General features: G+C 38.5%; 1 protein-coding gene across 2 annotated transcripts in view; it reads right to left on the bottom strand.

Annotated features, from left to right (window-relative positions):
* Positions 1-15,634, bottom strand: part of TUT7 (terminal uridylyl transferase 7) — a 39,690-nt gene that overhangs the window by 7,238 nt on the left and 16,818 nt on the right. For both annotated transcript variants that reach the window (XM_060762089.2, XM_067464453.1), the window contains exons 9-22: positions 15,045-15,171; positions 14,171-14,290; positions 11,776-11,910; positions 10,800-10,980; positions 8,169-9,319; positions 6,842-6,992; positions 6,650-6,736; positions 6,305-6,405; positions 6,003-6,060; positions 4,986-5,089; positions 4,772-4,861; positions 4,578-4,691; positions 4,401-4,478; positions 967-1,144 (exon numbers count right to left, since the gene is read on the bottom strand). In XM_060762089.2, coding sequence (XP_060618072.2) covers positions 967-1,144; positions 4,401-4,478; positions 4,578-4,691; positions 4,772-4,861; positions 4,986-5,089; positions 6,003-6,060; positions 6,305-6,405; positions 6,650-6,736; positions 6,842-6,992; positions 8,169-9,319; positions 10,800-10,980; positions 11,776-11,910; positions 14,171-14,290; positions 15,045-15,171 — 2,675 coding nt within the window. The remainder of the gene's footprint in view (positions 1-966; positions 1,145-4,400; positions 4,479-4,577; positions 4,692-4,771; positions 4,862-4,985; positions 5,090-6,002; positions 6,061-6,304; positions 6,406-6,649; positions 6,737-6,841; positions 6,993-8,168; positions 9,320-10,799; positions 10,981-11,775; positions 11,911-14,170; positions 14,291-15,044; positions 15,172-15,634) is intronic.

Consider the following 15,634-nt stretch of genomic DNA (forward strand, 5'->3'; position numbering starts at 1 on the left):
AGGGAGAAGGGTGTGCTTTCACTCTTAGCCACTGCTTCTGCCAACCTAGCAGTTCAAAAACATGCAAATGTGAATAGATCAATAGATACTGCTTCTGTGGGAAGGTAATAGTGCTCCATCAGTCATGCTGGCCACATGATCTTGAAGATGTCTATGGACAACACTGGCTCTTAGAAATGGAGATGAGCACCCCTCCCCCACCCCCGTCTTAAGTAGACTTAATGTTGGGGAAACCTTTACCTTTACTAAGAGTGTCAAGTGGACTTCAGTCTGTTATTATTTTGCTTCATCAGTTATGGCTTAATAATTGATGTGTGTGTGTGGTGGGGGAGTACAATTCCAACAGAAAACCATAGGACTAACCATTAATACAGATTGCCTTGGGCCAGGTTTTAACCAGCTCATCAGGAATATAGAAATAGGGGCTTTGAAGATAAAGCTACAGGACTGGAGACTATGAATCATTGGGGCACTGCCACTCTCAGCTCCCTGTTAGCTAGTCAGCAACACTAAAAATCATGCCTATACAACGGATAACAAGGATGTAAATTAAGTTAACAGAAAGCGTAAAGTACTGAGCATAGCATTAAGCATAGCACGAAGTACCTCATGAGACACAGGGAGAGAAAAGAATCTGAATTATGTTCCAAGGCCAGTGTGACTATCACCTTATTCATGCATTATGTCTTCTAGATTAAATACATACATGAGGAGTAAATGTACCAGTCCTGTCTCTTCTATCATCTCTGATAACATATGTCACAGTCTACATGGGACAAGAAAGAGCCTCTATGCTCAGGAGGCAGCTCTCTTTTTTTCAGTCTCTCTGTCACTGGTTTTCAAATACTGTATTGTTCTCTGGATGCACCTGAAACGGCTATCCCAAGTCTTTAATTAAAGTTGGTATTTGACATAAGCATGGTTTTGTTAAATTATCAATAAGGTTCTCTTATTTTATAGAAATACCTTCAATCACTATGTATTTCGAAGTCCACTGCTTCTTGAATGTTGTCAGCAAATTTTTTCTTCGGATGCAAATAACATGTTCTTTAAAATCAAATTCTTCGGTGTAAAAACGCAGAAGTCCTAACCATAATTCACCAACGGATTCTTTATTTTTACCAAAATCAGGCCAAACTGTTGGCTGAAAAAGAGAAATACATTTTCCTTTTTTTTTTTTTGCTTTAATGTTGAACACTTCAGATTATTCAAGTACATATTTCAGTATAAATGGATCTGTTAGTGGATTCTGTCAAATACACAATTGAGGATTTCTCTCATTCAGACCTTGTATAAAACCTTAAAAGGACAAAAGGTTTTGTTGTGGATGCAAATTTACAATCTGCAAGACAAATTGGTTTTACATTTTAACCTCAACAGCGTAGTTTTCTTAATCCAATATGACATTTGCATAAATTTCACTGAAAATAATAACATTAAAAATGTGAGTTGTAGCCAGCATTACACCAGCTATAAATAACCCAAATACCTGGGAGTCACTCTGGACCGTGCCCTGACCTACAAGAAGCACTGCCTGAACATCAAGCAAAAGGTGGGTGCTAGAAACAATATCATATGAAAGCTGACTGGCACAACCTGGGGATCACAACCAGACACAGTGAAGACATCTGCCCTTGCACTATGCTATTTCGCTGCTGAATATGCATGCCCAGTGTGGAACACATCTCATCACGCTAAAACGGTGGATGTGGCTCTTAATGAGACATGCCGCATTATCACAGGGTGTCTGCATCCTACACCACTGGAGAAACGACACTGTCTAGCCGGTATTGCACCACCTGACATCCGCCGGGAAGTAGCAGCCAATAGTGAAAGGACCAAGGCAATGACATCTCCAGCTCATCCCTTGTTTGGGTATTAGCCAGCACGTCAACAACTTAAATCAAGAAATAGTTTTCTAAGATCTACAGACACTCGCTGGAACACCTCAGCAAGCGAGAGTCCAAAACTGGCAGGCTTGAACCCAGAACCTCAACCAATGGCTGATACCAAATGAGAGACTCCCCCCTGGGCACACAGAAAACTGGGCGACTTGGCAGGCGCTGAACAAACTGCACTCTGGCATCACGAGATGCAGAGCCTATCTTAAGAAATGGGCCTACAAAGTGGAATCCACAACATTCGAGTGTGGAGAAAAGCAAACCACTGACCACCTGCTGCAATGCAACCTGAGTCCTGCTACATGCACAATGGAGGACCTCCTTGTGGCAACACCAGAGGCACTCCAAGTGGCCAGATACTGGTCAAAGGACATTTAATCAACTACCAAGCTTGCAAACTTTGTGTTTTGTCTGTTTGTTTTGTTAAAAATGTAAGACAAATGTCTGGTTGCTCCTGACACGATAAATAAATAAATAACCCGCTATAAAGATTAAAAAACAGCAAAGATAAAATATAGAATGTTCACAGGAATTTGATGCCTAGTAAATTCTAGTCAAAATCCCGTACATACAATTCCTACATTTCCGAACTGTTGTAGATAACTTATTTATTTATTTAATATACTACCTTTCTAACCCCTGGAGGGAACTCAAGGCAGTTTACAACACAGTAATGGCAAGAATTCAATGCCAACATACATATAATTATATTTTTTTTCATGTTAGGAGTAACTTGAGAAACTGAAAGTCGCTTCTGGTGTGAGAGAATTGGTCATCTGCAAGGACATTACCCAGGGGATGCCTGGATGTTTTACTATCCTTGTGGGAAGATTCTCTCATGTCTCCGCATGGGGAGCTGGAGCTGACAGAGGGAGCTCAACCCACTCTCCCTGGATTCGAACCACTGTCAGCAGTCCTACTGGCCCAAGGTTTTAACACATTGCACCACCGGGGCCCCCAATATATAATAAAATAAAATCCCAGTGACTAAACACTGACATATAACTATGAATTAAAATCATTAAAACCATTAAACATAGGCATATACAACAAGTATTAAAATATCCTAATATAAATATTAAAGTAACATGATCCAAAAATCTCAGTTTTATTTTCCAGCTCCTAATAACTGTCTTCATAAGTAATTTATTCAATTTCTTCTTTAGTTCTCTACTCTCTGAACCACAGAAAATCAGTTTACTAATAATAATTATTCCTTGAATTTTGATGGTTTCTTCCTTTGGTCATGCTGGAATATCACAAGACAAACTTTCCATTTCTACAGAAATGCATAAAATACTGAGAGCAGGTTATGAGGCTAAACCATAACAGTTAGTGAAATGTTCTTTAAAACAGATTTTGACCATTTTCTGTATTCCTATGGGAGCTACCTCAAATGATGGTTAAAATGTCTAGATGCAATGTAGCAATCTCATTTGACAAGTCTTCACAATACTCTGCTTAGATGTGAATCTTTTCTTAAACATTTAGAAAGGGCAGTTGCAAGCCCCCAATTGAATAGGGGCACTAAGTTTTGACTTTTTGGGATCTATAACGTTTATTATAAAATGCTGTAGATACCAAGGTTAGCAAACAAATAGGGTTTTAAAGGTAACTTGGTCTGTTCAATGGCCAAGTATAGTTCAACATAAACTCTACTAATTGCCAGGATGTAGTTTTCATAGTTCACTCAAGAAAACATAAATACCACAATTCAAGTTTGTAAAATATTGTTTTAAAGTTGGGTCTTATTGATACTAGTTAATTATGTCAGAATTAAACAACAAAACAAATGATTTAAATGATCTGAGAGAAAGAAGATCCGAGCTTGCTGTGTTTTAGCGCGGATGAAGAGATGAGGAGGCGGTTGGCCAGCTGCGGGCTATTTATACTATCATGGGGAGTGTGCGCGGGGCCAACCGTCAATCCTTTTAAAAATTTAACTGAAGATTCCGGAGCGAGGCTGCGCATGCGCAGAAGTACCAATAGTGCGTATTCACAGCACAGACACGTAGGGAAAACACACATTCCCTATCAGCCTATATAGTATTTTCTCACAACAAATGGAAAAAGCGAGTTGTTGTTGAAGTGTCTATAGATGTAAAGACTGTGAACTGGCCCTCTGTTGAAAATTTCTGAGGACGCCTGTGTTGGAACTGTGTAAGTTCCAGTTCCTTTTGTCAGGATGCCTTTATCTTTATCACTGTCTTTATCACTTAAGTGCATAATTTTTTTAGTTTTTCATCTCCATTTCTAGATGAAAAATGACCCCCAAACTCTCATAATGTATAATCAATCTATAAACAATTAATAGGGGTTAAATCGCCACCAAGGAATGAACTATTTCATTTATGTTGAGGAATACAATCAGAATTAAAGATGATGGGAAACAAAGTTCTCACCTCATTATGCTGGGTTAATTTGACCACATTATAAATATTAGAAATATTAGAAATGCAAACTTTAAGATTCTATATGAAATGCTTTTAGTTTCCTCACCAGTTCATCTACTCTGTCAAAGAAATAGACATTCCAGCCATCAACTAGGATTTCGGGCTTCTTTGGTTCTTTGCAGATCTGAGAAGAAAAATATTGGATTGTCACAACAGACTTTAAGATTAACTGGATTGTTTCAGCAAGCAAGCAAGTGTACCAAAAATTAAATATATACTATACCTCCTGAAGGACAGGAATGACAGGTGGACTTCTCTGCTGGAGGAAATAGAGCACCATAAGAGTATAGGCATAGGAAGAGAGGCTACCTCTAGATGCATCACCAATGTCACACATCTGTAAGGAGAGGATGAAATTAGTTCTAAAGTTTGGCTTGTCTTTCCTTTGCTCCCATGGCATCTGGAACATTGACATACCTTTGTAAATACTTTCATCGTGTAACAGAGATATTTTACTCTGGGATCAACAGCTGCATAACAGGACAAGAGCCGTGTGTTATGCAGGGCCTGTAAAGAAACAAAGAGACTGAATGTGAGTGCAACAGATGAAAGACATATTTGGCAAGCTCTTTAAAATAACCTCATCTACAGAAACTTAGCACATTTCAAAGGCACTGCAAGACATTCTTACCAAGGTATTATATAAGCTGATGTCCACTTCAAGACCACTCCGGACATGAAAAAACTTAACAATTGGCACTTTTGCAGTTGTAATGGGCAAGATATTTCTTAGACCTGTGGAAAACGAACACTTCAGAAAAAGATCCATATGACAGGCAACCTACCTGCTGTTACCGATTGTCATATTGGGATATACAGTTCAAAAATACAACTTAAAATAAAACACGTTGAATTCCAGTAAGTTATTCCTAAATAAGTGTATAGAGGGTTGTACGCTAAGCACCTCTGCACACTTCACTGTGTTGGATTGTAATTGCAATTTTCCATTGAGCCCAGTTGAAGTAAAGCAGCATTCACAGCCACTGGGGAATGTCCTCTGCATTCCAGACTATACACTCTATTCATGATACAAAAGGTGACCATATACAGGCAGTCCCTGTGTTACAGCCATCCAACTTACATACAACTCCTAGTTATAAACGGGTGAGACAACAAGTGATAGGAAATCTACTCCTAAGAAGGGAAATTCACTCCTATAAGAGTTATCATGGGGAAAAAGTGTCTCCACTGAAGCTTTATCACCAATTCTTGTTTCCTCGACAGAAAGTGGGGTCAAATCTTCTGAACAGAGACACAGTAAGCAAAAGAAACATCACAGAGGTGTTAACCTTTTATATACTATCCAAAACTAAAAATAAATATTTTGGCCTGGAGTTACTTTAAAAAGTACCTGTTCCAATTTACATATAAATTCAACTTAGGAACAAACCTACAGAGCCTATCTTGTCCACAACCCTGTAATGTGAAAATGTGTTTGACACCTATTGTGAATGGCTATCCTAGGAAGGCTGAAAAAGCAATCAACTGCCATTGGGCATTCCTAAATGCCAAGGCAGGAAACTAATATTCCAGATTGTTTGACCCATTGCTCCTCCTCTCTTTCCTTTCATATATTGTTACACAGCCTTTGCATTTGCACATTTTAAACAGTAAATTAGAAGAAGAAACTACACCAATTCAAGGTTACCTGAATGTTTCCGGAGGACTCTTGCAAGTTCCTCAATTATTTTTATACAATCAAGTTCCTGGAAGAGAAAAGGAATTGTTTTATCATCTCCAATCCATAAAAATGCAAATACATGCACCTCTGGGTCTCACAAAGCAATCCGTGCTAGAGAATAGAAATAATACTAGAGGAGTGTATGTGATTGTGGATACAGATTTTTTTCAGGTGTGAATGTATGTGCAATATTTAATATCTCAGGGAAGGAGGAGGGGGAGGAACATTATACACATCTGTTTGTCAAGCCGGTTAAATTGAAAGCCTACCTCAGCAGTCTCCAGACCATCAATTGTCATACAGATGTCGAGATCACTTTGCTTGAAGCCAAACCCATTCTTTGAAGAGCCAAATAAGTTTAATTTAGTACCTGTAAGGAACAATGTGTTTGAGTGATATGTTTATATATACTCTTATATATCCTCTTAAACATTTCTTCATAGTAAATGCAATGAAATTATACTACTAAAAAGGAAGCACATGTAAAAAAAAAAACCCCTACAAGCACACACTTAAGTTTCTGCTACAAACATATTTAAAGCATATTCAGATAAAGCTTTTGTGGGAAATTCTGGAATTAAATACAAATGAATAATTTTAACCACAAGGAACACCTGTAAATTCTTGCTGGATGAAACTTTCAAGATTCTGTCGTATGTATTCACGAGCCTGGTCCTCTATAACATTTGGAGAAAAATCCTCTGTTGAAAAAACAATGTGAATTCAGTTTAGAAACAAAATCATAACCGCAAGATTAATGCTTATGCTTATGGAATTAGAAATCTATAATCTAGAAATCAACTTACTATAACACTGAATACACACTTGATCCAATGTACTGGAAAACTTGGGTGTTAATGGTGGCAAAGGATCTAGCTCAATTTTTTTGAAGTCTTCTGGACAGTCCTTCTTTAGGTGACCTTCTCGCTTGCACAAACTGCAAACAACTGTAGGTGACTATATCAAAAGAATGAGAGACACATTTGGCAATTAGTCTTGTCTGAGAGCATTAATTTCTAGTGCTAGAACTCTCAGAGATCCAGAAGTAACAGCAACCATAGTCAGGCCAAATGTATACATGTGAATATGGACTTTGCTTACGCAAGATATGGAAAGATTTTGTGCTACGAGCTGGCACTTTATTCTATGAATTACTAACTCCTATCAAAACCTAGACCAGGTCTGTGGTCCACCAGATGTTTAGGACTGCAACTCTCAGAAGCCTTAGCCAGCTTGTCCAATGATCAGGAATTCTGGAAGCTTAAGTACAAAACACCTGGAGGGCCAAAGGTCATGCAGGCCTGATGTAGACCAATCTGAATTCTCATTAAATAGTCCAAGTATCATAATAATGCCAATCCCAATTTACCGAGAGGTTTCACAACCTCCAGCCTGACAAGATAATCAGGGGCAGTACTGTGCTTAATAGTGAGTGGGTATCTATAGAAAAGAATATTATTTCCGATTTCAAGTGGAAATACATTTTTCAAATGCTAGGCAGGCTGGTGACTGAAAATATCTCAAATATTTTAATCTTTCTAGAAAGCCAGGGAAAGGAAGAACCTGCCTATGGGTCTAACCTGGGCCACAGAAGATGCCCACGTGTTTCACAGAGGCACCATCCTCTCACAGCTAGTGGAGATGGGAGATCCTACTGCCTTCAAAAACTGATCAGAGATAGTGAAGCTTCCCTTCCGTTCTGTGTTTTTAGCCAGTGCCTGCAGGAGGCAACAAATTCTAGCCTCAGGATGCTGCCAGTATTGGGAAATACCAGCGGACACTGATTTGCTCTTCATCCTTTCCCATGCAAGAGTCAGATTCACTCCCAAATTTGATATTTCAAATTTAACTTTCTGCATCAGAAATTGCCACTCTCTGATTTAAAGCAATGAACGTTTAGAAATGTGGCAGAAACTCAAAACGTTATCAGTATGGCCTTCGATAGCAAGTGGGAACAGTTGAAATTATATGGATTAACTGAAAATGCTACGGTGGAAAACTGCTGGAATGCATTACACTAACCTGTATTTGCCAACATGAATTTAAGGGTAACAACTAGGGAAAAACTCACATCCTTTAATTTGGACCAGATTCTGATTGGAATGGAAGACTTTGATATTTAGAAATTATTACCTTGCCTTTTGTGAAAACAGATTTATTGAATTCATAGAAGAAGTCAGGTTTGCTACATTGGTCTTCAGCTGTGCTACTTTCTGAAAATACTTCTTTTCCAGCACTCTCTTCTTTGTTCAGATCTACTCTTGGAAGTTCATCTGCATTCTTCCTAAGCCCTGGATCCTCATATTTAACAGATGAAAAGGTTTCTTCTTCAGAAAGAGCCTCCTCCATGCCAGATCCAGTGTATGTGTTATCTAGCTCATCTTCAGTATTGATAATATTCCCATGTCTCTGGTTTACAATACTGTGTTCTTCTTCATCATCTTCCTCATCCGCTTCTACCTCCTCTTCTGAGTTATCCATTTCAAATACTTGCTCCTGAGTTGCTGGTTCCAACTTGATTAGAGACTCATCAAGCTCGTCAGTATCTTCAGTGCTCTCTTCATCATCAATCTTGCCATCTAGCATACCATGGCAATGTAAACCAAGGTCATCCAACGGAGTAACTGTGTTTTGAAAACTTTCTAAATCAGAAATGCTGTCAGTTTCAACATCATGCTCAGACATTGGAACTGGAAGCTCTCCACTTTCACTGTCTTCATCCAAGCCTTGATTAGTACGCAGATGTCCTTGCCATTTTCTAACATGATCATGCTCCTCCTCTTCCTCTTCTTCTTCTTCATCCTCCTCCTCCTCTTCATTTCCACTCTCTGTCTCTTCACAGCTTGGTTTAAATTCCTCGTTGTCTCCAGAAATAAATTCCTCAATTATGCAATCCGAGTCCCCATGAGAAATTCCTAAATGACTCATCTCATCTGTCAACTGTTCTTCCACAAAGCTTTCAGCACCAAAGCCCTGAGAAGGCTCATATATGTGCTCCTGAGAAAAATACAAACTTGTCTTGTTAGCCGTTGTACAACTGCCTGCTATGTTTGTCTCTGCTTCATTGTGTTCATTCTGTGTACTGGGAACATCATGTTTAATAGCAGTTCTCTCAGGCTCTGGTACTGCCAAGGTTTCCAGAGGTGTCTTCTGGTTGTTTTTTGTACTCTGCTTATGAGGCATGGCAAAATACTTGTAAGTTGCCCGTAAACAGTGAAGAATATATTCATATACCAGTTGACTGTTAAGGGTTCTTGCCACATTCCTCTTCACAGAATAAGGATCTGAAAAGAGTAAGTCAAACACCATCAATTTTGTTGTGTGCATCATCAAACAGGTTTACACAACAGGTTAAAATTCTAGTCTACCACATTCTAAAAGTTCAAACTACAAATCTAAAATGATAATAACATGCATGACTAAAAATGCAATTAATGTCACATACGGCCATAGAAGATGACACATATGATACACACTTGATTTAAAAGTTCATAAATTTTAGTCAAAAACTGAACCTATGAATCTGGATTGATTTGTCCATGGGTCCACACTGGCCTCTTATTCCCAATTCATAGGAATACAGTTAAGAGTTTTGAGATGGTCCTTCAACCTCATTATAGTGGGGGCATCCAAGTCGTTCTGAGCAGCGTTTCCCCCAATGCCTAGCCCGCCAAGTTCATTTAGGCCTGGTGACCATTGCTAGGCTTCTTTCACACCTTCAGGCTTTGTCCTTTGCATAGGCAGAATGAAAGGGTTAAAAAAAACTGGGGGAAATGATAGTGTATTCATCACTCTCACTGCCCTGTGTACATGCTCTTCGGGACCTGTGAATCAAGGGTAAGTGACAGGCCAACACCAGCCACTTTACTAGGTCCCCCTGCATGACATGTTCATATAGATGGAAGAAAAGGAAGTCCATCACTCCTTGCTCTACACATTTTAATAACAATACTTTATTTGGAGACTGCCCTATCTCCCTTAAGGGACTCAAGGCGGTTTCCAGCACTTATGGAAAACATTTAATGCCAACAAAGAAACATATTAACAATAAATAAATAAGTACCCTCCAGGGTAGAGAAAGGCAGGGTAGAAATGGCATAAATAAATAAGTATCTATAATATTTTTAAAAAAAATTCTCAGAAATATTTTGTCACATGGTTCTGTTACACTGATGGAGCTACTTCACATTAAGTTATTTGCTGAGGAACAATAGAGATAAAGCCACCCAAACGACAAGGCCAGCAGGTACTTGCAGGTGGCTTCCTAAATGAAGATAACATTCATAGGCATCCATTGAGAGTAGGACTCAACAGTTATTTGGTGTGACCCTCCCTTATATCAGGTGTTTTCCAATGTTATTGGGCATCTGTTGGGGGTGCTTTGAATGCAATTTTCCAGCTTCTTAGCAGGGGGTTGGACTGGATGGCCCACGAGGTCTCTTCCAACTCTGTGATTCTATTGTATGGACCTTTACAGATAATTTGATGATTGCACATCTGAAGGTAAAATTGTGGCAAAAAGAGATTGTGATTTTTTTTTTGTCCCTCAAAAACCAAAAGAAATTGGAGAAGGGAGTAAGAATGATGACTGAAAAGTCCATATATTATCTATTGAGTAGGAAAGAGCATGTGACTGTATGTCTGAGTCAAACAAATCTTACACCACTAATTTTTTATGTAGAGGCCCAAAACATAATCCAGATAAAACTTCTCTAACAGATTACATAAACTGGACCCTTGTGAAATTGAACTAATTCACAATACCTTCCACAGCAATCCGTTTTTTAGGCCAGTCCTTTGATTCACGAGACACCTTTTCTTTGAGGCGTATGCTGATAACTAAGTCAGCCAAATTAAACTCCAGGGCATAAAATCGAAGCAGTTCAACCCAAAGCTGTCCAACTGGGATGGAACACTGATGATCTGAATTGAACACTAACGGAACCTGCCAATTAAAACAAGGTTAAATTGTTATGTTTCCATAGATATCACACTCCTAGACAGACAGACAGACAGACAGACAGATAGATAAAATGATGTGTGTGCTAACAAGGATTTAAATATTCCTGGTGAAGTCAGCAGATGAAATGAAAGAGAACACTCTTCATTATACTCACAGCAGTTTTGTGACTTACAGAAAATATGATTTTTGTACCTGATGGCATGTTTTGGTATTTAAATAAATTATATGATGGGGAGGTTTTAATTGAAGTGAAAGAAAGCATTTTTTGAGCTTGTTGACTGCTGGTTAATTCTCTTTCTGAGAAAAAGATTTCTGAAAAGCCCCATTTATGAAGACATGATATTTTGATATCAGGATTATTATTGTTTCGGAGGAGTTAAAAAGCCAGTTGTTCCAGAAAACATCACTTTTTAGGTAATTTTCTGAACCTTCAATTCCGCAGTTCATGATTAGAGAACTGATCCTATACACAGTGGTTCTCAACTCCCAGAAATCCTAACAGCTGGTAAACTGGCTAGGATTTTGGGAATTGTAGGCAAAAGTACCTGGGGACCCACAGGTTGAGAACCACTGCTATATTGCCAGATATATCAAACCTTACTGAAGTCAACTAAAGAAGCGTCAGTCTTCTTTTTCTAGCCACATATATTCTATTAATGCTACCTCCGTTCATTCTATAATACTCTGAGGCTTGTACACCAGAAATTACAACCAATTACATTTTACAAAGAAATCTATTTTTAATGAAACCTTCTCCAAATTAATATATTACTATACCTTGCCCCTCTTAGGAGCGGTTTCCTTTGAAGAACTAGGATCATCAGTGGGAGGGCTGTGCTCCCAGACCACAATGTCATCTTCAACTTCTTTTAGGTTAAAGTTCACTAATTTGTTCAATGAAAACCCACCAACCTAGTAATGGAGAATATAAAATGAATATTATTAGAAGTAACAGTTTAGACATAAAAACCTTTGATATACATTTCGCTTCTGCTGGAAAATCTAGGTGTTTTTTGTCTCAAATTCTCCTTCTCTCACATCACTCTCTGAAAACCTCTTTTAAAGGACTGGGGCACTCCTCGCAAAAGGTGTAGAAGGTGGTGGTTTGGATTACTGGTGACTATGTAACACTGGCTTCTGCCAGAACCACATTTGAGGAAAAGAAGAGACCTTCCATTCACTGAGAGCACAGATTCAATCCATTGTTTAATAGTATTTCTAGTACCCTTTCACTGTTCACTCCAAACTCCAGGCCATTTTTAAAGTTAAAGATCATCAATTTTAATAAAAGTATTTACAGAACCTCACTGTTTGCTATCTTTTGTTGTAAGCATTTAACATGGTTCTACCCTCCACTTAATATACCATTTAGCCAATCTATATAAATAAAAATGTAATGTTCGTTTGTGGGATTAACAGAACTCAAAAACCACTGGACAAATTGACACCAACTTTGGACACAAGACACCTAACAACCCAATGTATGTCCTTCACTCAAAAAAACTGATTTTGTCATTTGGGAGTTGTAGTTGCTGGGATTTATAGTTCACCTACAATCAAAGAGCATTCTGAACCCCATCAATGATGGAATTGAACCAAACTTGGCACACAGAACTCCCATGACCAACAGATAACACTGGAAGGGTTTGGTGAGCATTGACCTTGAGTTTGGGAGTTGTAGTTCACCTACATGCAGACAGCACTGTGGACTCAAACAATGATGGATCTAGACCAAACTTGGCACAGGCACTCAATATGCCCAAATATGAACACAGATGGGGAAATAGACCTTGACATTTGGGATTTGTAGTTACTGGGATTTATAGTTCACCTACAATCAAAGAGCACTCTGAATTCCACAAACGACAGAACTGAGGCAAATTTCCCACACAGAACCCCCATGACCAACAGAAAATACTTAAGGCTATCCTGTCCAACTCTCTTCACAGGGGCAAGAAAACGTAATCAAAGCCCTCCTGACAAAGAGCCATCCAGCCATAGATATAGATAGATAGATATGATTCACACACACACATAATATCATAGATTTGAAAGGGACCCTTAAAGAAGGACTATGATATGTTGCATGTTCCATGGTGGGCAAACCAGACACTCTCCACATCAACACTGACAAACAACAAGAAATACTGTTTACCCACAAGCATAAAGAAATTACATATATTACAAAGCAACACTTTCTCATTACTTTATTTTCCAGATCACCAGACTGGGCCACAGCAACACGTGGCAGGGGACACCTAGTAGATCATAGAATGGTATTTCATCTTAGAGTCATGGTTTCAAAATTTTCCCAGTAACCTTTGGCAAAGAACTTTTATCAAGGTCCTCATGGAATCTACTGTAGCAATGGAAAAGGATGGAGGCTCAGGAGGCAGTTTTTTATGCCAAGAACCACCATGGGCTGTATCTAAAGTGAACAGAAGTTCAATTACAGTTCCATGCTATTGAGTTTCAGGATGGATGGATGCAGTTGCAAGGTGACAGTGGCACTCTGTTATACAGAGAACATCAATTTCTCTGAAAAAAACTGTTATATTCAGATGGAATAGACAATTGCCAATGACAAGCGATCTGCATTGCCTTGGCTCTGTGACCCTCTAGAAGGTGAAGAACTGAGGAATATGAGCCTTGAAGCCAAGAAGATCTTTCTCTCATCATGTCACAACCACAATTCACTTCTAATTCTTTTTTCCCCTTCCTATCACTGCTTACACCTTTAAAATAGTATATTTATGCCCGAAGAACCTGTAGGATCCTGGCTACCGTTTGCAAGGACTGCTTCTAAAACCTTTTGCTGGATCGGCACATTGGGAAGTAATATTTAACCATTGTGTACACAAGGGAAGAGAGAGTGGTAGGTTGTAACATAATGCCTGTGTCTCCTTTCTGATTCTATAAATCATACTATGAAGGAATGTCTAAATGCTGTTCCTGTTGAGATGGACTGTTTTCATATTTTCCCAGAAGATATTCTACCCTGAATGAACACAAGGGTGCAAAAAAAAAAAAAAAAACAACAACACACAAACAAACAAACAAACAAAAAAAAACAAAAACAAACCAACAACAAAAAACAAAAAAACACAAAAACACAAAAAAATTCAAAACATCTTTTACATTTTTAAAAAGTTTCTATGCAGTAGTCACATACCCATGATCCTAAATAAACAGGCAGAAAAGGCTCTTTCCTTTGTTGCAGAAAGAAAATAACCATTAGAGCAAACACGTAAGGTGGTAAGCCTCCTTCTTCAGGACGATCTGCACAACATAACTAAAAGAAAGAAGAAAGCATGCATTAAATTATTTCTTTGCAACTATTTTAGGCTACTGAAGAGTAAAAACTGACTAGAAACTCAACAGAGAACAACGTTTAAAAGCACTATGGATGAACAACAATAAGATTCTACACTGGATCTGAATGTTGAAACCTCAGTGATAAAATGTTAGGTTTAAGAGCATACCATTTGCCAATTTGTCTGGGTTGTGTAGTGTTTTATATAATTCATAACTTGTATTTGCAATTATGAATGGGAAAAGAGTTAGTTAACAATTGAAGTTATTTAACAAAGGAAACATATGATGCATTCTCTGCATCCACGTCTAGTCAACTTGTGGCTATAGTGTCCACCAATCCAACTAAAACATTTTTGTAGTCCCATAACCAAGTCTAAAGCTAGACTGAAAAGGATCTAAATTATGCATCTTGTTCAGAAACCCCTGGGATTGAGTATCACCACATTCTCCAGCTTCCTGGATAAGCTTTTATAAGCTAAGAAGGGCAAACGTCAGTGTGAAGGGGAATCAGGGACTACTGACGTACCAACCTCCTCTCTGACAAACTAGGGAGCTGCTTTGGAGAATGCTGGCAGCCATGCAGTCCATCTGTCAACTGACTGGAGAGAGATGCTAGAAGCCCATCAGCTAAGGGGTGGGCAACACAGGTATCAAATCCGAGGCTGCAGCTGTGTAGTATTCACTTATATGTATAAATATGGATAATTCTTTGCAACTAAGATCAGACTTACCTTGGCCCAGTATCTAAAGGCAATAACTAGTGACACAAGATGGGGCTCCAGTTTTCCTAGTGTAGCCAAGTGATTTGTTGTGAGAAAAGCATTTTCATTCCCGGCGCTTACCAAGCAAACAAGGCCACTAAAAAGATAAAAGATAGACATTACCATTCACCCAAAAAACCCAAAACCACAAAGTGTTGAAAATTACATGATGTAAATGAGCGGCTAATGCTAAAAAAATGCTAGTTCTGTATTTATGTTTTCTCTTTGCCAAAGGAAGATATGCTAGAAATAAGCATGATGCTGCACAATTTATGTAACTATGTCAAAACTGTATGTCCTTTCTCTGCATGTTATCCAGGGATGCAGGGGAGGGTGAAATGTATCTTCTTATCAGTAGCAGCAATTGAATGATTGGTTCGATGCATTATAAAAACTTCAAGTCTGATCTGAATTAGCTATTCTGATTTTTGATGGGATGGAATCCCTGTTTGCTGCATTACATTTTTTGGTCTCAAGATGGATAACAGTTCGATAAAGATGCCTTGATATGCATATTTAGGTGACCAGTATTATATGCAAGCCACTGAATTGTTGTCAAC

This window comes from Anolis sagrei, chromosome 2, assembly GCF_037176765.1.
Source record: "Anolis sagrei isolate rAnoSag1 chromosome 2, rAnoSag1.mat, whole genome shotgun sequence".
Taxonomy (NCBI): Eukaryota; Metazoa; Chordata; class Lepidosauria; order Squamata; family Dactyloidae; genus Anolis; species Anolis sagrei.